The sequence below is a fragment of the Liolophura sinensis genome, chromosome 8, assembly GCF_032854445.1.
Source record: "Liolophura sinensis isolate JHLJ2023 chromosome 8, CUHK_Ljap_v2, whole genome shotgun sequence".
In the NCBI taxonomy this organism is placed as follows: Eukaryota; Metazoa; Mollusca; class Polyplacophora; order Chitonida; family Chitonidae; genus Liolophura; species Liolophura sinensis.
The window spans coordinates 47,027,236-47,054,707 of record NC_088302.1 but is presented as its reverse complement, the minus strand read 5'-3'; the positions used below and the strand labels follow the sequence as shown (position 1 = coordinate 47,054,707).

The 27,472-nt window shown below is 37.8% G+C and overlaps 1 protein-coding gene across 6 annotated transcripts in view; it reads left to right on the top strand.

Annotated features, from left to right (window-relative positions):
- Nucleotides 1-27,472, top strand: part of LOC135472607 (protein diaphanous homolog 2-like) — a 58,596-nt gene that overhangs the window by 18,875 nt on the left and 12,249 nt on the right. For all 6 annotated transcript variants that reach the window (XM_064752186.1, XM_064752189.1, XM_064752188.1 and 3 more), the window contains exons 3-22: nucleotides 5,100-5,201; nucleotides 5,903-6,027; nucleotides 6,561-6,629; nucleotides 8,588-8,651; nucleotides 9,280-9,413; nucleotides 9,952-10,060; nucleotides 10,666-10,776; nucleotides 11,272-11,391; nucleotides 11,933-12,048; nucleotides 12,398-12,516; nucleotides 13,144-13,313; nucleotides 13,853-14,224; nucleotides 15,061-15,175; nucleotides 15,531-15,626; nucleotides 15,850-16,046; nucleotides 16,344-16,430; nucleotides 17,867-18,019; nucleotides 18,915-19,044; nucleotides 20,103-20,227; nucleotides 21,453-21,617. In XM_064752186.1, coding sequence (XP_064608256.1) covers nucleotides 5,100-5,201; nucleotides 5,903-6,027; nucleotides 6,561-6,629; nucleotides 8,588-8,651; nucleotides 9,280-9,413; nucleotides 9,952-10,060; nucleotides 10,666-10,776; nucleotides 11,272-11,391; nucleotides 11,933-12,048; nucleotides 12,398-12,516; nucleotides 13,144-13,313; nucleotides 13,853-14,224; nucleotides 15,061-15,175; nucleotides 15,531-15,626; nucleotides 15,850-16,046; nucleotides 16,344-16,430; nucleotides 17,867-18,019; nucleotides 18,915-19,044; nucleotides 20,103-20,227; nucleotides 21,453-21,617 — 2,679 coding nt within the window. The remainder of the gene's footprint in view (nucleotides 1-5,099; nucleotides 5,202-5,902; nucleotides 6,028-6,560; nucleotides 6,630-8,587; nucleotides 8,652-9,279; nucleotides 9,414-9,951; nucleotides 10,061-10,665; nucleotides 10,777-11,271; nucleotides 11,392-11,932; nucleotides 12,049-12,397; nucleotides 12,517-13,143; nucleotides 13,314-13,852; nucleotides 14,225-15,060; nucleotides 15,176-15,530; nucleotides 15,627-15,849; nucleotides 16,047-16,343; nucleotides 16,431-17,866; nucleotides 18,020-18,914; nucleotides 19,045-20,102; nucleotides 20,228-21,452; nucleotides 21,618-27,472) is intronic.

Sequence of the window (27,472 nt, the reverse complement as noted above, 5' to 3'; positions counted from 1 at the left end):
CTGATAACATCAGAGTTAACCAGCCCTGTGTGCAGGCAGGTGTCACCCTACCTACCTACAGGCAGTGTATGTTTGCATACTGATACCTACCAACACACTGAACCTGTCACCCCAAAACCACGGAGACAGAAACAACCATAGGGCACATACATGTATATATTTATATATATTTCATCAGAAATGCCAGCAATATGCAATTACTTGTACTTACATGTACCTTCATATATACACAGACAAGCGTGTATGTGGATGAGAAGCTTATTTTTTACCAATATATGTATATTGTTGATATATATGTATTTGACTTTTGTACAGAAGTTATACCTTCAGTTTGAGCAAAGAAGCATTTTCTTCATGTGGCATTCATACCTGTACAAATTTACATGTATGTTGCCAAGTGCTGTACTCTGTATGTTTGTGAGGAATTTGGCAGCAGCTAACTTGACACATTTTTTCTGAATTGCAGAGAAATACATTCAAATACCCTTTAAAGAAACTATGTTGAGTAATGATTGATTTGAGCTTTATTACCACCATCTTTTAGGAGTTTTACGGCTTGTTGAACCCTCTGATGAACTTGTTCATGAATGTGCTCACACACAAATGGATGTGAGTTTGGTTGAATATACATGAGGCAAATTCGCACAAGTAGCCTCTACTTCTGTTCACAGATTTCTGATCTCCATGCTACATGTACAGCAGTTCTTATGTGTGTGTAGTACATGTCATTAACTCAACCTTCATTGACCAGGTACTACATGTACATGTATGTATTATAAGAGTAAGATTATGTATTTGGGCACATACATGTACATACACATGAATACCATATTGTGCCTGCTGACCACTGCCAGTAGGCCAAAGCTGAATTATTTTGCATTTTTGTATGCTGAGAGCACTTAAAAATGTAGGTACCAATACATTGTTTAAATAATGATCTGCAATGATACATGTATATATATGAACATATACATATAGTTGTTTACATAAAACTACACCCCCTCTAGTTATTACTGGACCTTGACAGAGGCATTACTTAATGCCTGGATAACAATTCCTGGATTTATTGTGTTGGTGACGTTTCGATGTAGGTTCTTACATCGTTATCAAACCATATTCACCAACACAATAAATTCAGGAATTGTTATCCATAAGTAATGCCTCTGTCAATCTATACCATCCCAATTCCTAAATGCCTCTGAAAGAAGCCATTACTGGACCTTGACCAATCAGGCTGGCTGCTCTCATACAGCTGTTGCTAGCTGAGTATGTTGTGATGCTTCACACATACATTTTTTTCATGGAATAACATGAACTCCAGTACAGCATGATATCATGAATGAGCAAATGTATGTTCAGTATTTTTCTTGAATCCACACTAAAGCTGACGGTTGATATCTCAGTGTGTACTATGGTGGCTTGTGTTTATCAGCTGTCAGTCAGCTCAGCTTCTCTTCTATTGAAGGAGTAGCAAATGCACTGCTCAGAAAATCATTATTTATATTCACGGCAGTTTGTTTAAATAAATAGTTAGTGATGCTGTTGGCTGTTTTCCCTGGGTGCACACAGACACACACACACACATTTTACTGTACACACATTTCCTACACTGATGATTCCCTATATCTTAAATAAAGCTAAAAAATTAAGCATACATATATATGTGTGTGTGTGTGTGTGTATGTGTACAATGAAGTGCAGCAAACAGTTGCCCTCTCACAGTAGTCATTTTATTGAGTTAGTATAACACTGTTAGAGGAGTTCATTTTAAGGCGAAAAATGATTTCCATGGCAATTTTCCCAGCAGTAGATTATTTTGACATTTCCAGGCCTCTGCACAAGCCTGTTTAAACAGTGTGTTATTAACCTCTCTATATTTTATAAACATTTAAAGCAATAGCTGTGTGTCTACAGTCTCTTGAACATACCGTATGTATATATACACATTTCATTTCACATATGAAAGCTCAGAATGGAGATCAGAAAAATGAGAAAGAAATTTGATCATGTATGGTTGTCGTGTTTATAGCACTTTACTCTGATGACGTTGTATGTGCATATTACTCTGGTGGTACACTTGTAACAGAATTCTCTGGTTGTACATGTGTGGTTATAACACTGTGGTTATAACACTGTGCTTTGGCTATCCTTTTGTAACGTGTAACTGTGGTTGTATGGCTATAACACTATGCTCTCGTTATGCAGTTGTAACACTACTCTTCCTATACAGGGATAACAGTAATATATATGTGTATGTACTGTACAATGTACTTTGGTAACAAGTACAGTAGTAACACCTTCCTTAAAGGGTTAGAATAAGATTACATTTGATGGTATTATATCTGAGTAATCAATACTAACAATGCACATGTGTCATTTTCATGCATACTTGTACATGTACTTCTGCCTAATTTATGCATGCTCCTCTGTGTTTGGAAGACTGATCTTACTTTGTCAAAACGGATTGAATTCATTGGAGGAAATAGATCAAAGCAGTGCAGATAGCGTGCACAGCTGCTGTCACTACTCACACTGATGTTAACCCATCTGGCTGATTTGTTTTGTGATTAAATCTATCAAAGCCTTACCATGATAACGGTACTGACAGTGGTTTGCTGTTTATACAGTGGCCAATCCAGGCTTTCCTCAATAAGATTACAGAGGGTTTTGGTATTTTGCTGTTAAGAATGGTGCTTAGTGCATGTATTTAATACTAAATATTTTAATTCATATCACAAATAGGTTAATGTGTATTTTACATGGAACTTTTCACTGTTGGAAGCATGTACATGGAGATGGTGAGAAGTTTCCAGTTGCAAAAAAAAAGAAGAAAAAAAAACATTTCCATGTTAAAAACAAATATTATTGTGTTGGAGTATTTGGATTATGTTGTGGTTCTGTAATTGTAAACATTGAATACTGCGTACATGTGTGTAGTGAGGCTGAATCGCCATTAAAATGTACGGGATTTGTGCCTTCTGGTTAGGTCAGCTATCTGCGATAGAAACATAGATGTGTAAGCCTTTTAGATTTACAATGACTTGAACAGATTGGCCTATTTTAATATTTTATTGAACATAACGTTTGTATAGAAAAACCCCATGCTGAGTGTGAGTGCAGACGTGTGTAATGATGTATGTACAGGAATACTGCTTCAGTCTGGGGCTGAGTTCTTTGATCTGTTGTATTGACGGCTCATGTCCGGTCAGATGGGGCTGACTATGTCTGAGGCTTTTAAGTACTTTATAACTTAAATGTCAGATTACACTTCATATGACCCAGTAGTGTTGTGGGCATGAGGGGCCATGAAACCTGCCTGGGTGACATGGGTGGTTAACTCCCCCAGACTGTGCCTTAGGTTAGGCAGTGTAACTGTTCAGAATACCTCTTGCTTAACTTCCTGACCTTAGGGCTCCTTCACACCAATCTCTGGCAGTCAGCTTGTGAAGTACTTGTGGGAATAAGAGCAGATCCAGCAGTACTGGTCGTCTAGATTTCCTGTAATACACTAAATACAAACAGACACTTATTGCCTTAGTGTGAGCTGAGCTACTTCTACATATTTACACTGCATTAGGACCAGTGTTATGCTTGGTTAGGGCACTCAGGTATTAAAATGAATATCATTTTAAAAGTACATTGAATAAATTACAACGATAACTAGATGTATATTATGTACATGTTAGTATTGAGGAGTTTAAATTTATGTGTAACAGTGATTAATGAGCTGTTTTGTGCCGGGGAAACCAGGATTCATTCCAACACTTGGGCAGTTCTCTGGCATTGCCAGTTTCATCATGAATGATCCTGCGTAAGGCAAAATTAATGAGTAGTGGTTGTACTGCAAGCATGTGGTTGTAATACATGCATGCGGTTCTACTGCATACTTTGATATTATGTTACATGCAAGTCGACGTGTCTCTTTTCTCCTGTAAATATTGTAAGATAATGTATTATATAGAGGGCCTCTGGGAAGAACATTTCTTGAGAACTGACAGAGCTATGCCACATTTATATCATAATTACCCTCCGAAAATAAAGTTATACACACATACATACACACACACACACATACATACATACATACATACAGGTATTGTCATTCTGCTAGTCATTTTGCCTGCATGGATGTACACATGCATGTATACAGCTGTCCATGTATGTGTGCAGATGCAGGCTGCATGCATGCACATGTTCACGGATATTTGTATTGTATACAAGAGGAAAATGCCCTTGACTTTGAACTCATTAATCACATTCTACAGCCTATATACTGTATAATTGTGATCACAATTATATCTGCCACGTTCATCATGGCAGTGTGTAAGGAAGCCAAAGATATATTGTGTGGGTGTACGCATTGTAAAGGCAAATGTATTTGGTGGAAGAAAAATAATGTTTAATGAGTATGAATGTTTAGATTATTACATGATGATAAATTTGTTAAACTCATAGGCTGGTGTTTTTTTTCTTACTACGACATGTATCAGTATGCCAGCCATGTTAGAGCCTTTTGACGAGTTAAACACGGAAGTTAGCTAAGTGCGTTAAGACGGTACTGGCACAATGTGTATAAAACTTACAAAGACAGGTTCTTTGTACCAACTTGACCTATTTTTTCTGGCTTATCTTATCACACCGTTTTAACCTAATAATGTATATATGAATACAACAAAACATGTGTATAGTTTAAAACATTAGTGAAATGCTAAGCCCTGACCAGCATTCTTTTCAGGACAAATTCTAAGTAAAGCGATTCTCTTTCAGCAACTAACCAAAATCTTGTTGTTATGTAATTAAATGTATAACCTCAAAATAAAGTGTCCCCAGGAGCCGCTCACTAATGCGATCTCTGTGAGTTCTAGTCCAGCTCATGCTAGCTTTCTCTCCGGCTGTGCAAGAGAAGATCTGCAGCAACCTGCGAATGGTCGTGGTTTTCTCTTGGTGTCTGCCTGATTTTCTCTAACCGTAATACTGGCTGCTGTCGGATAAGTGAAATATTCTTGTGTATGGCGTAAAACACCAGTCAAATAAATCAATCAGAATAAGGTGTGTTGATTATGTCAGGTGTGGTATGTTCTGATGTCTCATGTTCTCAGGATGACATGAACCTCACTGAACAGATGAAGGAACCACTGAGGAAGAAGTCTTATGACCAGAAGAGGAAGATGTTAGCCATGCAGTACAAAGGCAGCTTCCAGGTAATGTGAATCTACATGTATAGGTACTGGCTACTAGGTGTGTGTGACATGTGTGGCAGATAGACAAGGAATACTGTCTTTGCATTGGGACAATACCTGTTACAAAGGCAGGAAAGGTATTAAAAGTTAATCAAACTACATACAGTCAGGTTATTTACCGATCCACCATACATACATCAAGTGTAACTGATATTTATGTTGGATTATATATAGGGTGTGGCATAGCTGAATTAATCACAAGAGTTGCTTCCCTTTAAAACAGCTAACGGACTTTGTTATCCAAGATCATTTTTCAGTCCAAAGTTATTCTCAAATTTGGTATGCAGCTTGAAGTTAGGCTAAAGTACTTTGAATTAGATACATGTAAATGGTACGAGTGCAATAATGGCCTTAGGGAGGAGAACTCCCAGTTTCTTACTATACCCGTGACCTTTGTGATAATTAGGTGTTGATACTTGTGTAGCTGTTTTTTGCAGTCTAATTTTCATTGAAGAGCGCTTATCTCCACCAGTATGGCATATCTCTGCATCACATGTGGGAATGTTTGTCACTTTCCAGAGGTCGGTGGTTTACTTCCGCTGGCACCATTGTATAAGTGAAATATTTCTTAGCTTTGTGTTACATAATGATCAAATATATAAATAAATACAAAAATTAGTCTGTCTGTTTGCTTTGCATTGTTGGCATTTTTCCGTTTTCAGCCAAAAGGCACTTCTGACTCACCTCAAGCATTCATCCATAATCTTCGGAACGCTGATTTAAAGGGAGATAAGAGATTAAAAGTGCTGGAATCATTACGTGTCTCATTAACCAGTAATCCCGTCAGGTGAGCGGTTCTAATCCACTCAGGTCCCTAAACAGACTATTAATATAGGTCACCGTTGTAGAAGAATCCTAGAAGGCTTTACTGATTTTGAAAAGGTTTTAGATGTTTCATATTGGTATTAAACGCAAAATCAGATTTTCTAATTTGGATTTTCATTTTTTAGAGAGGAGATGTTTTTTGCTTCTTTTTTTTTTCAAATTTTATTTCATTGTATTTAATGATAATTTTGCCTGCTTCATTATTCAGCTTGTTAAACTGTGGAATTCACAGTTATATTCTTCCATCTAAACAATGGACCATACTCCTCACCAACAAAAGCGGAGATTGGAAAATTCGCTCTTTCCCATCTTCTTCAGCTATGTGAAATTATTGAACAAAAATTTCTGTGTGTAAAGTGATAATATTGTGTCTTAATAGTCTATAACTCATATTGTTTTATGCTACATGAATGTTTATAAATAAAGACAGTCTGCAGGTGTCATGTGTTGTTATGGAAATGTGTAGCATGATTTTCATTTGGTCTCTATTTCCAGCTGGGTCCAAGAATTTGGAGTGGATGGACTGAAAGCCATTTTGAAAAACTTGACATATTGTTGTGACAAGTAAGTGACCAGTAATAGTCTTCTCACATTAGAAGAGCTTCTGCTTGACATTGACTGATTTTCTCAGCTGGCACTCGGGACATTTTCACCTATCAATCTTGGTACATATATATTATCTCTGTGTAATGTTGAAATCGATTTATTTTTAAACATAATACAAAACAAATTAAAATATGAATCTACTCTCTTTACTAGTGAATCTTGATATTATTGGCGAAGTAAAACTAGGCCATAGATGACATAGATCTTAGTTCTTTGAGGTCTTGAAGTCACACGTGTAAAATGGTTTACAGTTTAAATGGTCCTCCGCATTTTGTTATGGCATAGATGGTAGAGAGCATGACTGGACTGGTGTATTCTATGAAAGAGATTTATTTCAGTCAACTTGTAAAAGCTTTGGAACATTCCATGGTCAAGACTTGCTATTCTTTGATCTGGATTGCATGACTTTTTCCAGGACAGTAAAACAAAGGGCTTTTTTCTTGTGGGGGTTAGGTGGCAGCTTGGGAGGGTGGGGACTTGAGTTATATTCTGTCAGGTTTGCACATGGGATTTTACTATCTGTGCATGTGGGCAGTTTGTCAGTTTTGTATCATGTGTACCCTTGTACCTTACCTGAAATTGCCAGGTTTAAATGCTGACTTTCAGGGATAACGGTTATGTATTGGAAGTCATTATTTTGTTAAAGAATCTTAGTGCTAGGCATTTTTAAGTGCTCTTTCTGAAAACCATGGGGACTCAGTCTCAGTGTGTTCTACGTAATGACTTCTGGAGGTAAGGAATTGAGGAAATTGTTCATATGTGGTGTGTTTTAGGACACATAATACTTTCTCTAGTAGTAAAGTAAAGTAATCTGCAGAAAACCAAGCTCATTATCTTAGACATAGAAATATGTTATCAGAAGTTTGGCGTGAATAAAGAGACTTGGTTAGAGTCTCACCAGCCTTCAACCCGTTCAGTGAATGGCCTCAATCAAAAGTGTAATAAATGTTAGCTCAATTCTGTGATCATGGATGTGTTTTTATTCTGGCCAGGCTAGATTTTCTAGATCACATCTCAATGTAAACCCTGCTCAGTTACCTAAATCTTGTGTTCAAGCCTACATCTTATGTCCTAACCGACATATACATCTTGTGTGTCCTAGCCTACATGTACAACTTATGTCCTAGCCTACAATTTTTGTTGTTAACCAAATCTTATGTCCTTGCTTATATGTTGTGTCCATGGCTTGATCGATCATCCTTGCATACTTCTAATGTCCTTGTTTACATGTTGTGTACATGGCTTGATCGACCATCCTTCCTTACTTTTTATGTCTTTGCTTATATGTTCTGTCCATGGCTTGATCGATCATCCTTGCTTACTTCTTATGTCCTTGTTTACTTCTTGTGTCCTTGTTTATATGTTGTGTTCGTGGCTTGATCGATCATCCTTGCTTACTTCTTGTGTCCTTGCTTACTTCTTGTGTCCTTGTTTATAGGTTGTGTCCGTGGCTTGATCGATCATCCTTGCTTACTTCTTGTGTCCTTGCTTACTTCTTGTGTCCTTGCTTACTTCTTGTGTCCTTGCTTATATGTTGTGTCCATGGCTTGATTGATCATCCTTGTTTACTTATGTTCTTGCTTATATGTTGTGTCCGTGGCTTGATCGATCATCCTTGCTTACTTCTTGTGTCCTTGCTTACTTCTTATATCCTTGCTTACTTCTTATTTCCTTGCTTATATGTTGTGTCCATGGCTTGATTGATCATCCTTGCTTACTTCTTGTGTCCTTGCTTACTTCTTATGTCCTTGCTTGTATGTTGTGTCCATGGCTTGATTGATCATCCTTGTTTACTTATGTTCTTGCTTATATGTTGTGTCCATGGGTTGATCTGTTGTCCTTGCCCACATCTTATGTCTTTGTGCAAATATTGTGTCCTTGCCTACATCTTGTATACCTGTTTTTGTGTGTTGCAGTAAAGTTGAACGAAGGAGCACAAACGAGTGTGTGCGATGTCTGAAGGCTTATATGAACAATAAGGTATGTTGTTTGAGAATTGTTTTCTGCAGACTTGTCTCTGGTGTCAGGCTTACCTTTCTACCTTTTCTGTTCAGGGTACAGTCCTGGGGTCAGTTATTTAAACGTGTATGAAAAGTTAAGCACTACTTCAATCTTAATACCAATCTTGTTCAAGGATAAAATAAATGGCGTTTTAATCTGGACCAAAATTAGTAATGAGCTCATGCACTGTTTAACAACTGGTTGTACTTTTAACCTGGAAGTGCAGATCTGCAGAGTTGTAAAGTTTACAGTGGCTACTTTGGTTACCTGGTTGAGGATACGATGTCAGTTTGTTGAGAATCTGCTGTTCCTAATGAACAGAAACAGGTCAACAACAAGTAATGGCCTACCTTTATCTCTAATATCTGATGCTCAAAATTCTGTTAACAACAATGTTGGACAAAGGCTCCATGTATTGTTTGTCAGAGTTTCATATTTTCATGTTTTTGCCTCATTTTGCACATGTCTCTGGATTAGCAAGATTGTTCTGCATATAAAACTCTGAATTTACCTGCTCTGGTTTTATATCCAAGAACTAGCTCTGAATACCCCACCTTTCTTGAGACGTGACTGGAGACAACTGTTGTCATCTCACCTTTTCTTCCAGTTTGGCCTGCGGCAGATCATTGACCATGAGGAGGCTCTCACGATCCTGGCCCGGACGGTGGACCCATCTGACCCAAATACCATGCTGGAAGCGGTGCGGCTGCTGGCAGCCATTTGCCTCGTCCCTCCAGATGGGTAAGCATGCACTCCTGGCATATAGGATACATGATAAATCCTACATCTTACCTAGGTAGGTGATAGTTAACATAGTCCAGTCCCTGTAGATGGGTAAACACTACAGGGGCACGGGATTCCTATACCTCAAATTGTTCCCTATGAGATAAAATATTCTATAATGGTATTCTTTATGCCTCACTGGGCAGAACAACTAATTACTTCAAATTACTGAAGGAAAGAATTACATGCAATTAAAGTTAGATCTCACATGTGTTGTATTCCGTCTTCTTTTGAGTTTAAAGGTATAGCATGAAGAGAAAGTTATAAATCAATGAAACTAGTGAGAAGAAGAAAAAACCATTAAAAATGATGATTTGTTAGTGCATAATGGGCTTTATCTTTAAGTAATTCATTATTTGTAAATCAGCTTCACTGTCCATACTCATACTAATACTTGGACATTTTTTTTTTTGGTCCGTGAAATGCTTTTTAGGCAGTATTAATATTAGAAGCTGTACTAACAGTTATGATTCATTCCAGTGCTTGTTTGTTGCAGTCATGAGAAGATTTTGGAGGGCATCACTGTTTGTGGTGAAATCCGCAGCCAGAATAGGTTTGACCCAATTATCATGGGACTGGGGATGAGAGATAACCAGTTGATGCAGGTAGGGCACACCAGTGTAGCTCACAACAACACCTTGCCCTGTGGTTTATTTTATAGGCAGTATTTAACTTGCGCAGAAATCTTGCGACAACAAAAGGCCTATCACTTTGGATTTTTTCAATTTGATGCAAGGTTTCAGTTAAGTACTTACATTGGGAGATGAATACTCTGTCTCCCGAGCACCTGGTACATTATTATATTGATATACGCAGATAAATATGCATTAAAATAAATAAGATGGACGGAGCAAGTTTTATCCATGTAAAGTGACAGGCCTTTCCTATCTGTGTTACCTCTTCTCACAAAACAGTGTGGCTATCGTGGGAATTTCTTGGAAGTTAATTATCGTTTGTTCCGATGGAAAGTGTTATAACAGGACCTTTCTTCTTTCTCATGCTTTCTATCAGTGCAGATCAATCTGAGTAAGTGTGTGTGCACATTCAGATTCTCCTATTTTTATATTTTATGGGTTTTTTTTGTCTTTTGTTTGACCCCCAAGTATTGTGTAATGAAGACATTAAGAATAGTTTTTAACTTCGTTTAAACCGAGTCAGTTTTTCAGTTGTGGACCTAACCCTGTACTGATAATTAACATGTTTGCTTCAGGTGGCCTGTATACAGTTGATAAATTCCCTCATTTCCACACCTGAGGACCTGGACTTCAGGTTACACTTGAGGAATGAGTTCATGAGAACAGGGTTAATTGACTTGTTACCTGTGAGTATGATGGCACTTTCTCTACTCCAAATATTCCCATATCTATGAAAATTTAAAAGTGCAAATATGTGTCAATAAGTGCTGAATATTCTCCTCTGGAGAAGGTAGGGAGGGGTAGACACAAATTGCCTCACAAAGAACTGCAATGACAGCATGCTGTCATGTGGACATTTGTAGTCCTGGATGAGTTTTGTCTCATGCAAACAGTTCTTTAAACTGCTAAAAAGTAATGTGTCAAGATGTCACAGCGGACAGTTGCAGTCAAGCACATCTGATAGAAACTAGCTTATACAATATAATTGTGGTCATTTGATACATTAAATAGTTTGAGAAGTTGCTCTGGCTCTGGTTTGCTAATCTTACTGATTAAAACTTGGGATCACATCATTTAGACTTTTTTGTTGATTTTGTGAAACTTCTCAGTGTTTTCAATTTTCATTTTAACACAGACCTAAGGGAAAGGAAACATTGCTGTTTTTTGTTGTATTTTTTCAGAGTTTAGATGCACAAGATTCCGAGGAGCTGAAAACTCAGTTAAATGTTTTCCATGAACACAAAGAAGAGGACTTTGAGGAGTTCTCGCATCGCTATGACAACATTCGCATGGAATTAGAATATCCTTTTTGTGTGTAATTTTAGTATTTACACAAAATAAGCAGAAAATTCTATGATTATGACGTCAAGTGAGTTTTAGATTGGGTGATCTGGACAAGATAATATTCTATCAGAAAAATTCATGCCACAGTTTGATTCTGGGCTTAGTCTAAAGCTTCTTATGCTGAGCCCCTTCATGGCAAAACCATTATATATAACAATGTATACATACACAAACAGTATGTAAGTCAGTTATGAATGCCATTTCCAAACATTAAGGCTAATTAAATTTGTCCATTCTGCCATTAAGTTTTACACTTACATATGGTACCTCAAAGTTATAGTGTGTATTTCAGTTAAACCCTATTTTCAAAGTTCTAGTTATATTGCAACTTTAAGGGTAAGAAAGCTTAATTTATTTTAGTCTTGAAAAGTTTAGTTTTTTATGTGTTCCATACTGTTCTTACGATAAAAGCTCGATGAAAGAGGTGTGAAATTCATGTTGATTATTGATGGCCTTCAATCATTCTTGTTCGTCAACATACCCTTAACAGTTGTCACAGATCCCAAGGAATGTTTTGAGTTGTTATATCAGACTGTAGTAAACACTGTGGCTGAGCCTTACTTTATATCCATACTACAACACCTCCTGTCCATCAGAGATGACTTGTTTGCCAGGTAAGTCATACATATAAGTACAGCTTCTGGCCAAGTGCACAAAAGTGGCCAACAGAAAATGTGAAAATCAATCCATCTCCACCTACTAAGGTTGAAGTGTGGAGTTGTCAGGCGGTGATTTTGTGTACATCAAGACTCAAGCTTTGTCCACAGTATGTAAACCTCACATTAGTTAAGTGAAATAATTTTGTCAATCAAATCAAAAAATATTGGAATAAACCTATCTGGGTGTGACACTAACCTTCACATCTTATAACATAATCCAAACCGAATGTCATGTAGTTGTCTTTATAACATTTTGTTCTTCATCAGTTGTGTCATGGTATAAGGTGCATTGTCTTTTGTGCAGGCCTCAGTATTACAAGTTAATAGAAGAGTGTGTCACTCAGATAGTGTTACACAGAAGTGGAGTAGATCCTGACTTCAGACTCACCCAGAGGTTTGAAATCGATGTGGATCCCTTGTTAAGTAAGTGCTGACACTCACGCTTGTTTTACACCTTGACATATTCATAGTTTTGAAGTTATGTCTTAGATGCTCTTGAGCCAATCATCAACACACTCATGTCTAGTTTCATGTCTAGAGTACTGGAGGTGAAAACAAACCCGAATTTAACCCAGGCGAGATTAGCCTTGAATAAGATTTTAGCATGGATAATGAAAAATATAGCTTTTAGGTAAGAATTTTAAATCAGAAGGCGTGTCATGTACTTTGTGAAGGGCAGTGATTGGCAATAGTTACTCTGTTTGCCTCCACACATAAACACGTGAAATGGTCTTGAATATGACCAATCAAATACACATCAGACTCATTGGACTGATATTGCCATGGCTTGAAATTTGTTAGGGTTTGATGAGAATCTGCTGATAGAATGGACGAAGAATAGCATTCCTGTGTAGGAAAATGCCTTACATCTTTACGTGCATTTCTCTTGATTACAACAGTGTGTGGTTGGCTATCAAAGAAGACTGTAAACAGTGACAGTAACTGATGAAGTAATTGAAAGTCTTTAATGTTTTCAAATATAGTGATATTCAACTGATGCATTCTGGAAGGGTTTTGACCAATACATTGTGTTTATTTGGTTTTTGACAGGTAATTTATCAGAGAAGTCAAAGTTCGAGGATGCTGAGCATAGTGTGGTGGAGATTAACCAGAAACTGGAAACTGCTTTGACTGCCAAGCAGGAGTCCGAGGCCAAACTACTGAGCCTGGAGGAGAAAGTCAAGCTGTATGAGGCAGAAATTGCTCAGTTGAAAGGAAATGTAAGCAGTAGTCTCTTGTCTTGTCTCCTTACTTACATGACACAATCAGCAGAGTAGATGAATATGTTGGTAAATAGCTGCCTTTGAATGTTGTGCTTGATGTACAGTAGTCTCCCTTTGATGTTTCTCCGTCACTTGTGAAAAGCTGTTGAACACATAACACTTTGATGTTGTGGATTATAAATTAATTTATGCAATAAATGCCATAATACAAAAAAAATAATTGTTTTGGGTTTGGTGGAAAACTGGAAAGCCATGGAGAACAACTTTTCTGTTGATCTTGAAAGGTACATCAGAGGTAACCTCCCTGGGGTGTTCCGGTATATCTGCTGCTCTTGATAGTAGCATCCATACACGAGACAAGCCAATGTCGAAATTAATTTCAATAATATGTAAGCAGTAATGATTTGTTAATTGTGGTAAAAGCCAGAAGGACTTGCTTTTCAAATTTATAGTGCTGGGATGTACAGTGTAATACAAGTTTGTATACCTGTAGTTAAGTAAATCATGTGTGATCATTCCAATTTTTGCATTTACAGATCAAAGATGGTATAGGCAGTGTTATCAGCGAGTCGCTGGCTCAAAGAGGTGGTGGTGCAGGCGGTCCTCCCCCACCCCCACCTCCACCCATACCAGGGGGTGGACCACCACCCCCTCCGCCCCCTCCACCTCCACCTATCCCTGGAGGAGGCCCCCCACCCCCACCTCCTCCTCCCATACCAGGCATGGCGCCACCCCCTCCCCCTCCTTTCCCTGGAGGCCCTCCCCCACCCCCTGGGCCACCAGGAGCACCTCCACCCCCGGGAGCACCCCCACCCCCAGCTTTTATGGGTGATCAGCTTCCATTTGGAATGAAGCCCAAGAAGAAATACACTGTTAGTGCTCAAATGAAGAGGGCCAATTGGGATAAGGTAAGCAAATGGGAAATCTTTTGAGAATTTAGTTGATTAGAGTCATACTTTCATCTTTGGAGAATGCTAAAGCGATACTATCCGGTAGCCAAAAAAAAAAAAGTTTGACTTCCTATTTCCACAGAATTTTGGAATATTTAAAGGAAATTTTGCATTCACCATAAAAATTTTGATTGTAAACTTGAAAGGAGCATTATCTAGGCTGGCTATCATGTTTCAAAAGATGTGCATGTATCAGTGTCCTGTACTTGGAATGTGTGAAGTAAGTGGGAAGGTCTGGCAGCAACCTGCGGATGGTCGTGGGTTTCCCCCGAGCTGTGCCCGGTTTCCACCCGCCGTAATGCTGGCCGCCGTCGTATAAGTGAAATATTCTTGAGTACAGCGTAAAACATCAATCAAATAAATAAATAAATAAATAAATAAATAGAATGTGTGAAAGTAAACACTGCGTTGGCTCAGCAATCTCACTTGATCTGGACCTTCACTCATCCGGCAGTGTGATAGGGATCTCGGTCTGTGACCATTGTAATCACACGTTCACATCCAGTGCATCGTGGAAGAGGCTGCAGATTTCCATCTAATACCAAAGAAGATGTTTAGTTTCTCCTTGGTTTGGAACAGTTTTCTCTAGATACATACATGTAAACATGACTGCTGTCATACATATGATATATTCTTAGCAACTAAGTAAAAGTGAAACAACAGCAATGTCAAAGTAAAAGCAGTCTACACAGCTCTCTGTGTGGTTTGTTCAACATCAACATGTAATGCACAGCAAGTTAATGATTATTTCAGTGTAAAAAGTTCTGAGGACTGATTTTTTTTATGTCTTATAGGTTAATGCTAAAGTGCTTGATAAGGAATCTTTTTGGGTCAAAGTTAATGAGCAGCAGTTCGAAAGTGAGGACCTCTTCAAGGAACTCCAGGAGCGTTTTTCAATGCAGGTGAAAGGTGAGTGATTTGAGTTTTTCCCAAAAGAACAATTTCTAACGGAGTAGCTTCCAAAGCAACCATTTCCAAAAGCTTTCATCTTGACATTGAGTAGTAATGAAAGCAAGAACTTGACTGACTGAGATAAAGTCAGTAACCACATTTTACACAAGATCATATTCTTGGTTTGGATTAGTGGCTTCTTTTTGTATGGTAATAATTACTGAGTCAGTTCATATCAGTGCTGTGAGAAAAATGTTTACGATAATACAGTAAAAACCGATCATTTTACTTAGTTAGTTTTTAGTGCATTTAGAAACATATGACACTGTCTGGTGTGGCGGTTACATATTTGGATTTATTTTTTTTATTCCAGCAAAACCAGAAAACACAGGTGAACCTACAGAGAAGAAGGCTGGGAAAAAAGTTAAGGCATTCAAAGTGCTTGATGCCAAGGTTGGGCAGAATTTATGTAAGTGTAAAGTGCAGTGAGTTTGAAGCATCAGTCATTTCAGTAGTGCAATATTTCTGTTCATTTTTTCAAAGGCCAAGTTTTTGTAATTCAGTATGAAACTAGTTTTCATGTCAACATTATTGATTGTATAGATAAATTCATTAAAGGCAATATATAAATGTATTTGTATTAAATAATCTTACAGAATTTATTAAGGCTGATTTGATATTTTGTTGTTCAGCCATTTTACTAGGATCTGTCAAAGTTCCTTACAAGGAGATAAAGCGTAGGATAGTTGAGATGGACGAGGAGAACCTATCAGGGGCTCTGTTAGAACAGCTAATCAAGCTCATGCCTGAGCCAGAGCAGATGAACCAGTTAGCAGCCATGAAAGATGAGTATAATGAAATGGCAGAGCCAGAGCAGTTCACTATTGAGGTGAGTGGAGTGTGCAGGAAATATTCGTCTCATGATATATAAAGTTATCAGCATTGAATGTTGAATGTTCATTTTGATGTTTTGCTGCTTGAATTTTGTCATGTCCATATAATCATCAATAGTTTTTTTGATTTTGTTTTATAGAATGGCAGAAAACACATAAGTGTGTAATTTGATTGTTTGGAATAAGTTTGTGTGAGAATTACACATTTCATGTAGCTGTAGTGTATGGTATTACTTCCTCATATATGTGCATGGTCATACTGTATCTGAATGATGATGCCTTTTACTCTCCAGATGTCCAGTATAAAAAGACTTATTCCCAGATTAAAATCCATGTTATTTAAAAGAAGTTTCCCGGAGTTGGTCAGTGATATTAAACCAGTAAGTGAAAATATTGTTTATCTATGTGTGTAGAGTATGCTGAAAGATATTGTAGTTGTGTAGAAGGCAAAATTGTGGTTTTCTGCGAACAAAACAGGGTATTGAGTAATCCTTTACTTCACTGAAGACTTAAGTAGGTTATCTTTGAATAGGTTTAAAGTGAACATAAAGTCTGACACTATATATACATAGAAAAAAATGATATAGGACACAGTTATCTTAGAAAAATATGTGAAAAAATTCTATAATGTTTTGAAAGCTGAGAAGGTGAAGTTTGCCCAATCAGTAGCACTGAAAGCGTCACGTGATAATTGGCTGTTATGTCAAAAAACCTTTTTGCTCTCCATTGTCAATGTGGGTTCTTATAGGGGATAAACAGATATCGATGCAATAAATTGGATTTTGCTGTTGGTTTAATTGTTAAACTGCTGCATTTTGAACCACACATTTATGAGCAGAGAACTGCTCCCTGTGTCACAATGCATGCATGTTGGGCAGGAGACTACAGTAACTTGTCAGGTTGGGCTGGCAAGAAAACAGTAAATTTGAATTATTTTTGTCAGATTTATTATGAAAATATCTTCCCAAAATCTGAATGAAAGAGTCTGTTATTAATCGGAGGTCCTGCTATGTTTGGTTAATTCCCTGATGTCGGCCGGTACAGCCAGCTAGACCAAATGCTTACACCCATGCAGGGCAAGGATGAGTAGGATTGCTAAAACATGACACTTGTGTCCACAAAAAACGCCTTCACCGAGCTCCAAACTAAAAGAAACATTTTTGTTTTGTTTGTATTTTCTCATTGTCACATTGTTTACTACTGATGGTACAGGAGAGCTCCTAAGTTTTTAGACATCACTCTAAATAGCCATATCTTGCCAAAAATGGCGTCACCAAATGAGTGGCTAGGTATTGATGATTGTTTGCTATTTATTTTGTTGATAAGCAGTGTAGAATTTTAAAAATATTTTTAGAACAGTTCTGGAATGCTACTGTATTAATTAATTCAGATATAGGGGCTGACTTTAGGTTAAGTTCAAATGCAGATTAAGAAAGATCTGCTTAAATTTAGGCAAACTTTGAATTGTAAGCATGACTGACAAAATCTAGTGGAAACATGCATAACTGCAAGATGGTGTATTGATGAGTTTTAGGAACCCTTGTTAACATATTAATGAAATTTTTTTTTAAATTTTTGAGAAAGGGCATATTAGAAATGCATGTATTTCCCTCATGATGGCTACCTTTGTTATAGGTAAGCTTATTATATGTTTTGGCTATGGAATGCTGTGTGTACATCACTCCTGAATTATCTAACATGAAAGGGTTAATGTTTCATGTTGTCTCAAATTCAGCCTGTGAATGTGACAGGTGTTACGGTTTTTACTGTCATATATCAAACCTTTGAAATTGTTTCTGTCTGTGTTTTTCCCTAGGATCTGGTGGCAGCTACAGAAGCCTGTGAAGAAGTGAAGAAAAGTGAGAAGTTTGCAAAGCTGCTACAACTTATCCTGCTTGTGGGCAACTACATGAATGCAGGCTCTCGAAATGCTCAATCAATAGGTTTTCAAATCAGTTACCTCTCTAAGGTAAGTCTTGGCTCGATGAGGCCTACTTGTTGCATGAACTCATGAACGAAGCACATGAAAATGCATGGTGAATAAATACTTAATACTGTAACTTGATATCCTTAAATACTGTATTTTAATGTTTATTTGTTGGTAAGTTTTATGGATGGAGGAAACCAAGGTAAACCACCGACATGTAACTGACAAGCCCTCCCACATGTGACATACATACGTATATTAGGATGTCATATTATCAAAGGAAACAGGGCAGAACCCAGGGAAACCCACGACCATCTGCAGGTTGCTGGCAGACCTTCCCACGTATAAATGAAGAGGAAGCCAGCGTGAGCTGAACTCACAGCGACCACATTGGTGAGAGGCTCTTGGGTCATAGCGCCACGCTGGCATGCTAACCCCTTAGCCACAGAGGCCCCACCTGCAAATGTAAACTGGCTCTTTACTGTTCCCAAGAAAGTCAGTGATTCCCTGTCCAAGACTGGGATTGAACCAAAACACAGTTGACAGTTAACGTCTTAAAAGAGGCTATACCACAATTTTTTGGCAAAAATCAAGCGGCACAGATATAATTGAATTTTTGCTATTATTTTGGAATAGCCCAGGTAATTGCCTTTTTCAGAGAAGATTATATCATTACTGCTCAAGATGGGCTGTAAAGTTCCAAACATTTATATAAAGGATCAAATTCCAACTTCCAACTGAAGAATCATATTTACATCATAAATAGTACTGGTGCAAATCTGAGTTACAGAAAAGGCTGTTGAGCTTTTCAGAAATAGACAAAATTTGAAATGATTAGTGAATATGGATTTCTTCTGCAAAACATCTCTGGCATAGCCTCTCCTAAAACTCAACTGCGATCTCCTCCTAAAGAATCTAAATTTATGTTTTGTTGTAGTTATCAAATACAAAAACCAATGACAACAAATCGACACTGACCCATTTCCTGGCTCAGATGGTTGAGGAGAAGCACCCATCCCTGTTATCATTCCCTGATGAGTTAATACATGTAGATAAGGCAGCCAGGGGTAAGTCTCTACACCCATTGATCTACTACTCATTTCTGTCAGTATGCCACTAGTCATTACTCTTGTTTTCAGTAAGTGATCAAGTGTATACTCTCTTGTGTCAGTATACCACTAGTTATAGCTCTTGTTTTCAGTAAATGATCAAGTGTATACTCTCTTGTGTCAGTATACCACTAGTCATTACTCTTGTTTTCAGTAAGTGATCAAGTGTATACTCTCTTGTGTCAGTATACCACTAGTGATAGCTCTTGTTTTCAGTAAATGATCAAGTGTGTACTCACTTGTGTCAGTATACCACTAGTCATATCTCTTGTTTTCAGTAAGTGATCAAGTATATACTCACTTGTGTCAGTATACCACTAGTGATAGCTCTTGTTTTCGGTAATTGATCAAGTATATACTCTCTTGTGTCAGTATACCACTAGTGATAGCTCTTGTTTTCAGTAAGTGATCAAGTATATACTCTCTTGTGTCAGTATACCACTAGTGATAGCTCTTGTTTTCGGTAAATGATCAAGTGTATACTCACTTGTGTCAGTATACCACTAGTCATTGGAAGTATTCTCAATAAGTGGTATTAGTTCATACACAGAAAAGTATGAGATTCCAAATTAACATTTAATCAAGAATTCTCAATATCTGTAAATCCTGTTCCGATATTGTGTGTCCGTCAAAAGCACTGCAGAGTCTGCTACACTAATGCACTGGCCTGCATGAGATGGCCCTGATTCTGCTGCCTTACACCCTTGATAGCTGGTGTACCCTGCTACTTCAACCAATGTTAAGAGAGACATTTTCTCTTAAACTCTGTATTGTAGCAACTTAAAATGAGCAGTTATCTGTATGAGGGTGTCTTTATTACACTATGATGTGATGGCCCCAAATGTAGAAGCAGGCCAAAAAAAATCAGTTTATTATGGTCAGATAAGGCTGTTCCTCTGGCCATTAAATTTAGATTACAGGAGAAAAGGACAATATAAAATGTTTTGCATTGATAAAAAAACGCACAAACATTTAAGGGTTATTAAATCCACATTGTGTCATTTTTTCTTTTCCAGTGTCAGATGAAATTATCCAGAAGAACTTAAAACACATGGAGAAGTCTATAAGTCAACTAGAGCTTGATTTGAAAAATATTGGGAAGTCTTCTGATGCAAATGACCGCTTTGGAGATGTGATGAATATATCCTTTTTCACCATTACAATAAGTTGTATGCATAGCAAACAATTGTTAAATATGTCTCAGCCACATAATTAAAATCATTTGATTTGTAAACCGCTGGAGTAAAAATCATATAACTTCAGCAGTCTACTTTTGCGGTTTATTTACCTTTTGCTAAAGTCACATATACCTGGAAAGACGGTGACATCACAGCATTGCAGTCATCACTAGAAGCACTGAGTACATGTTTGGTTACAGCTGAGGATAACATTGTCTGTTATATAAAAGGGCATTTAACTGCATATTGTAGGTGTTGTCCTAAGCCTGGTTCTCATCGAGCCAGCAGTCCCCTGTAGTGCCTGTAGTCCACCGCTGGTCAGCATGGAAGAAGTTAGAAATGTACGTCATATGAACACTTGAATCATCTGTCTCACGTGGAGAGATCCCTAAAATCTTTGTTTTTCTCAATAATCAATCTGTTCAGGCCAGCTCATTCTGAGCTTCACTGGCATAAATATGGAATTAACTAGTCTTTAAGGTCATTAAAATCTGGTTTTTATCATTATAATATTTATTTCAAAGTGTGTAAAAGCCACATATTCTTCAACAAAAAAACTAGCCATCTATTTTAAGATTTCTGTCTATTCTACCCATAGATTTGACCATCATTTAGAAAGGGAAATAGTCTTTTGTTCTGTTTAAAACACCAATCAAGTTAAAAAACTTAGAAAAACTCAGAATGCAATGAATTTGTAGATATGTATGCTGCTTATAACTTATGTATTGTTTTAATTGTTGGTTAAGCACCTGAAGAATATTTCACAGAAATAGTGACAGTCAGGTTTTCAGCAGGAGGAAACCTGTACCTGACAAACTTGTTCATTTTAAAACCTCCCCTGTTCCAGGGCTGTGGCCAAAGCAACTCTTGTCCATTTGAATCAGCTACATGTAGTATTATATAATTTGGGGAATTGCTTTATTAAATGATGAATTAATCATGCCTTTGTTTTTGAGCAAAAACATGCATATCAGATCCCTTGCTGAAAAAAAGGAATGTGATGTAACTGTCAGATTCAGTTAATTATTAAAACTTGATGATGCTGTCAAGTGTACATGATAATAGCAGGTGTAGATTTGATTTCAGAAGTGCGATGTTGTGGGGTTGTGATAGCGCACCTCAGAGGCTTGATTATGAAATTATTTGAAAATTTTTGTTGATCTGAAGTTTTCCTTGACGCCACTCCACGAATTCATAACTTCTGCCACAGAGCAATATGATGTACTGAACAGCATGTACAAGAAGATGGAAGGGCTTTTCAAAGATCTTGCCAAGTTCTATTGTTTTGACCCAAAGAGATACAGTATTGAAGAGTTGTTTGGGGATATCAAGATGTTCAAAGATAACTTTGTGGTAAGTTGACAGTACAAAGCAAAATCAAGGAATTGTTAATTTTGATACTTTTCAAATGCATGAACTATGTGAGGAATGTTAAATTGCAGAATATTCTGGATTATGCATTTTTCACCCATTTATCTCCTAAGTAACCTACAGTTTGATGGGATTTTTCTCAAATTCATTGCCCTGCTGTACATACTTCAATATGGAAGGTTAAATAGCTGGTGAGAAATGACCATAAAATTATAGGAACTGTAGTACAGAAGCGTGATTAGTTGGTGAGAAATACCATGAATTTATACGCACTGTAGTACTGAATGGTGATTAGTTGGTGAGAAATACCATGAATTTATAGGCGCTGTAGTACTGAATGGTGATTAGTTGGTGAGAAATACCATGAATTTATAGGCGCTGTAGTACTGAATGGTGATTAGTTGGTGAGAAATACCATGAATTTATAGGCGCTGTAGTACTGAAAGGTGATTAGTTGGTGAGAAATACCATGAATTTATAGGCACTGTAGTACAGAATGGTGATTAGTTGGTGAGAAATGCCATGAAATTATAGGTCTGTGTTGTAAGCCTGATCACTGTCATATAAGTGGGGGGTGGGTAGAAATGTGAAAGAGTGTGTCTGAACAGCTCTTTTTGAGGGCATTCAGTTTGAATTATGGCTTTTTTCTAATACTCCAGTGTTAATAGGGCTGAAAATAGTCCAAATAGCACTAATTTTCAAGTTTACGACTTGGTCACTTGGAAGGATAGCTAAGGCTATGTTTGTGAGATATTCCTCAGTCAGATAAATTGACAAACTCATTGACAAATTTCTTCAAGTTGGACAGTAATTGATGAACAGAAAATGTCAGGTTATTGTTTGATTCTCAGCTGACATGCTCATATGAGGAGATACTTTGGTGTTTCTGTAGCAGAGTTTCTCGAGTCGCAGCAGGCGAATATAGTTCATGCGAAACTGCTTGTTTGTAAAGGCATAAAGGAATGAATTCAGAGTAGAATTGCCCCAGAGGATCCAGGCGAAAGCCTCGTAGAGGTTATCGGGGACACAGCGGTCACAGAATGCTATGATGACGGTACAGACGGTGTATGGCATCCAGCACACAGTAAACACACTGACCAGGATAGCCAGGGAACGAGCTGCCTTCCTCTCCCGCTTGACCATTGCTTGGTATTTGTCGTCAGCCCCCTGAGAACCTTCAGTTTTGTCCTTAACACTGTTATTCTTGTTGTCTGGGTTGATTTTGTTGTGGAAATTCTTCTTGCCGGGGGCTTCCCTGGAGCGCTTTAGAATGAGGCTGTAGAGGTATATGTTCAGAGATGAGATGATTATGAGTGGTAGCAGGAACTCGAGAATGGACGTTGCCATCGTAAAACCAAATTCGTTGTAGAATTCCACATCACAATCCCCTTCTTCCACAGCACTGTACCCTCGTATCACGTCCCACAAACAAATAGCTGGCACATAGACCAGGAAGGCTATCATCCACGAGATAAAGATGCGGATTTTCGCAGCCCGTATTGTCTGTTTGGCAGAGTACGCAGCTCCTTGCACTAGCAGCATACAGCGATCGTAACTCACTAGCATTATGACAAACACAGACTCCAAACACGCCAGAAAGTCTATGGACATGAAAACTTTGCAGAAAGTCACCCCAAACGGCCAGCTGTAGCTCATGAGTGTGTAGACAGCATAAAAGGGCATACTGACACAGCCAACGAGCAGGTCAGAGGCAGCCAGGCTTATAAGATAAGTGTTGTGCACTGTGCGTAGTTTACGGTCTTGAGCATACGATACCATGGTGAGGATGTTCCCAATGATACAGACCACAGCCATGATGGGTATAATTATTCCATAGATGATCTTACTAGCCAATGAGAGCTCATCACTCCCCTCCTCCATGTCATCTTCTGTCTCACTGGTGGAGCAGTTACAACGCCCTGTTTCATTGGTTGATATGTTAACGGACATGGCAGTGGTCATTTGTTGATTTGCAAGGTAAATGATGAGTATCTGCCCAAAGCGTGAAGAAGCCATTTGAATGTTACTGGAAACAAAACAGAATTTGAATTAAATGATTTCTTTTAAATGAAGTCTATTTTATATTGAAAAAGTCTCCACATAAAGTTATATGTTTAAACAGTTAAAAGAACGCGCATTTATTGTTTTTATTGAACTCTTGCACAGTACGAGTCTAAAGTAGTATATGATTTCATATCAATTACACCTCAATCTGTTCATTTTATTTATTTATTTATTTGATGGGTGTTTTATGCTGTGCTCAAGAACATTTCACTTTTACGATTTCGGCCAGCGTTATGGTGGGGGGAAATCAGGCAGAGCCTGGGGAAAACCCGTGACCATATGCAGGTTTGCTGTCAGACCTTCTTATGTGCAGATGGAGAGGGAGCCAGCGTGAGCTAGACTTGAACCAATGTATGAATAGAAGTCTGAAATAGTATATAAATTCATGTCTGTTATACCTTCAAACTTTAAGAAGATGTATCTGTGTATGTAGATACATCTACACGTGTATGTATTTAAAACATGATTTCAGGTCTTCAGAGGACATGTAGGTGTACAAAAATAGTTTAAAGTCGACATAAAACAGAAATGCAATATAAACTTCTTAATATGTTAATGATGTTTATACCTCTCAGCAAGAGGCATTTAACACACGGTCTTGTTTAGATAGTCAAACTTGGTTCAGGGACTTATTACTTTTAAAGGAGAAGAAAATTTAAATACCAATCAAATACCATTGAAAAGAGTATGCATTTCCTCGCAGGTGTATGCCATGAAAAAATTCTAATATGTACCTCAAGTTGATAAATTATAAATAAGGTCAGCGCCAAAACCTGCTGTGGGCGACTCCATTTTGCCTAAAAACTAGTCCTGAAGTCTTCTGTGTTAGGAGGAGAATTGCCGTTGGAAACGGCCAAAGTGCAGTTCGTACATTTCCGGTAGAACTCTTCTTCCCAGGAGGTAGCAAACAGTACAGTTCGTTTTCCGCTTGACCATCGGGAAACCGGAATGTTGGACATAGGTTCTGGGTTTACACAAACAAGCCTGCAGTTTTAACGACTCTCATTGGCTGAGAATCAACACAACCCCAGCTTAAAATACAGGGTGTTAAAGATGGAGGATGCGATGGACTCAGCGATTTATGCCATCTTTGCCGTTTTCAGGCTTTACATGTATGGCGAGAAAAAATCGCGAAATTATGCAGCAGGCACCACCAGATAGAAAAAAATGTGCTCTTTTCAGCCAATAGTGTGATTTTTTAAAGTTTTCTTCTCCTTTAAACAGTTGACAATGCTAATGTGGTAAACTCCTAAATACTATTCCCCTGAAGACATGAATTGTAGCTCACTTGTCCACAGCTCTGTTTAGACTATTATACATTTATGAGAAATGCGAGGGCCTTTGTAAGCTTACATGTTCATGTAGATACACGTGAAGGTTCCGGTTTTGTACAACTCTGGGTTGAGATCAAATTCGCTCTTATTAGTAAAGTATTCTCATGATGTTAAGTGATAATTCAAGTGATATATTATGATTTGCAGTAGATTAAACATTACTTCACATAATTTTTGGACCAACCAATTACTCTTACGTCAGGGTGTAAAATTCTATGAAATTTTAGTAGATTTTCCTGTAATTAAACAAAATAAATCACTGACACCACAGACCTGTCTATTATGTCCTGTAGACTTGACAAACTCCAGATTTCTTTTCACATGACAGTTGTATCAACCGGTGCTTTTAATACTCCTGTCTCATGGCGATGTCTCATAGTGAACTATAAAAGCTGGTTAACATGGTAAAGGGCATGGTGCCAGAACTGTACATATGCATATACTGGCTCTACAGAATCACATCTCGATAACTTGACTCTCAGTCAGTTCACGTTCTTGTTTATACATGTGAAGCGTGTCTTCCGTGCTATTGTATTGGATTCTTCTGCTGTGATCTCTCGCTTTGTTTCAGGCCGAGAACACGCCTGTTTCGTGTTGAGCAAGTGCCTGTTTGTCTTATCTATTATTCATGTGATTGTGTGTGATTGTGGTGATATGGAATGGTTACAGAATACTTGTACTTTACCCGATAAGCAACAGATCTCAAGAACTGTGCTTCAAACTAACCTTGTAGTTAAAAATTGATCAAAACCTGACTTGTTATTATCTCACCTGAACTAAGTACGGTATGTTATACCCAGAGTGTTGGTGTCTGATAACAACGAAAGCCATGTTAAAGGAAATGTTAGGGGTGGTATCTTAAAAAAGTAGTGCATGTATTGCGCTCAGGTTTTGCACGCATCATATTTGAGCACAATAATGTGATGGGGATGTTCCAGCTTTGATTCGATGTGAGCCTATTGAATAGTGTAAATTACAAAATTCATCACTTTTGTGTACTGGAAACAAAATGTTAGGTGGGGTATCTTAAAAAGTACTTCATTTATTGAGGTCAGGTTTTGCTCACATGTAGAGCACAATAACACGATGGGGTTGTTCCATCACTGATTCGCTGTGCATAATCAGTGTAGGTAACATTAAAGGCAAAGGAACCATTAAGATGAAGTATATACATGTGTATCTATCTCATACAGTCAAGCTTTAATTTAGTTTTTCTCTTACCAGTTAGCTGGTGTGATATTCACTTGTATGATTTATAAGTCGAGTGAAGGGTATGTGTTTGTGATAACAAAAATTTGGAGATGAACTACATGTTTGTTGTTTGAACAACTGATAGGTTGGACAAATGAATGAAGTTACCAGTTTGAATTTCTTGAGGGTCATTAGCTGCTATGTACCATCCTGCTCATCTATCAAATCCAAAACTTAGCGGCTGAGTTTCCAGTTTTGTGTTGGGAATAGTTTTTATGGATTTACACACTCATTTGTCTTATAGCTGCAGTACATCTCTGGTAATCTTAACGAGATACAGAATCGACGCTAACTGATTGACCATGGAGATAATGTTTCCTGCAGCCGTGGTCATGCTTGAATAAATCTGCCACACCTAAAATTCAGCTAAGGCTAGGCATAGCCTGGACTTGACTATCTCCCACACCAGCCAATCAGAATTGATTCTGTATTTAACAGCAACCTAAAACACAGGTCACAAAACTTACTTGGAAGTAGGAGTGCTAATAGTTGTTCCAACTACATTGTCTACCTGAATCAAAACTTTAGCTTTCAGTTCCAAAAAAATATGAATGAAGGTGAGCAAAACACTACCAAATTTCAGATTTGGGATTAAGCATTATGTCAGTGAGTTATTACAGACTGGTTTAGAACTTAAATGCTGCAGGGCAATGCAAAACCGGAACAACAAGCAGCAAACAGAATGTGGGTTTTGAATACTGCTGAGGTTAATCCTTTTGTTGCCTTTTGCTTTAAGTCGATGTGCTTTAAAAAACTTTCACATTTTGGTGGCCAAACAAACAATAGAAAAAAAAAGACCTTACCTGAATCTGTTTTGATGTTAGTCTTGTCTGATTCCTTGTTCAGCCGAAACTGTCTCTAGGTGGACGTAGATCAAAAGATCAGGAAAACCTGAGAAATGAAGGATCCTTATATACATGTATATACAATACATCTTCCCGTCATCCCTGTGAATGATGGCTCTAGAGTAATTAGGAGGATTTAGAGAGTCCATCTTGTGATATCATGTTAATAGTCCGAGCCTTGTTATATGCAGATGACAAGATGTTAGGTAACCCTGTCACTAACTTTTTTATGTGAGATACAGGAATTTGTTTATGATTTACACTCAAGTCTGTTCCTCTCATTTTGACGTAGGTGCAATCAGAAGGAAAAATATTTGCTTCATCAAGATCCTACATATCTATG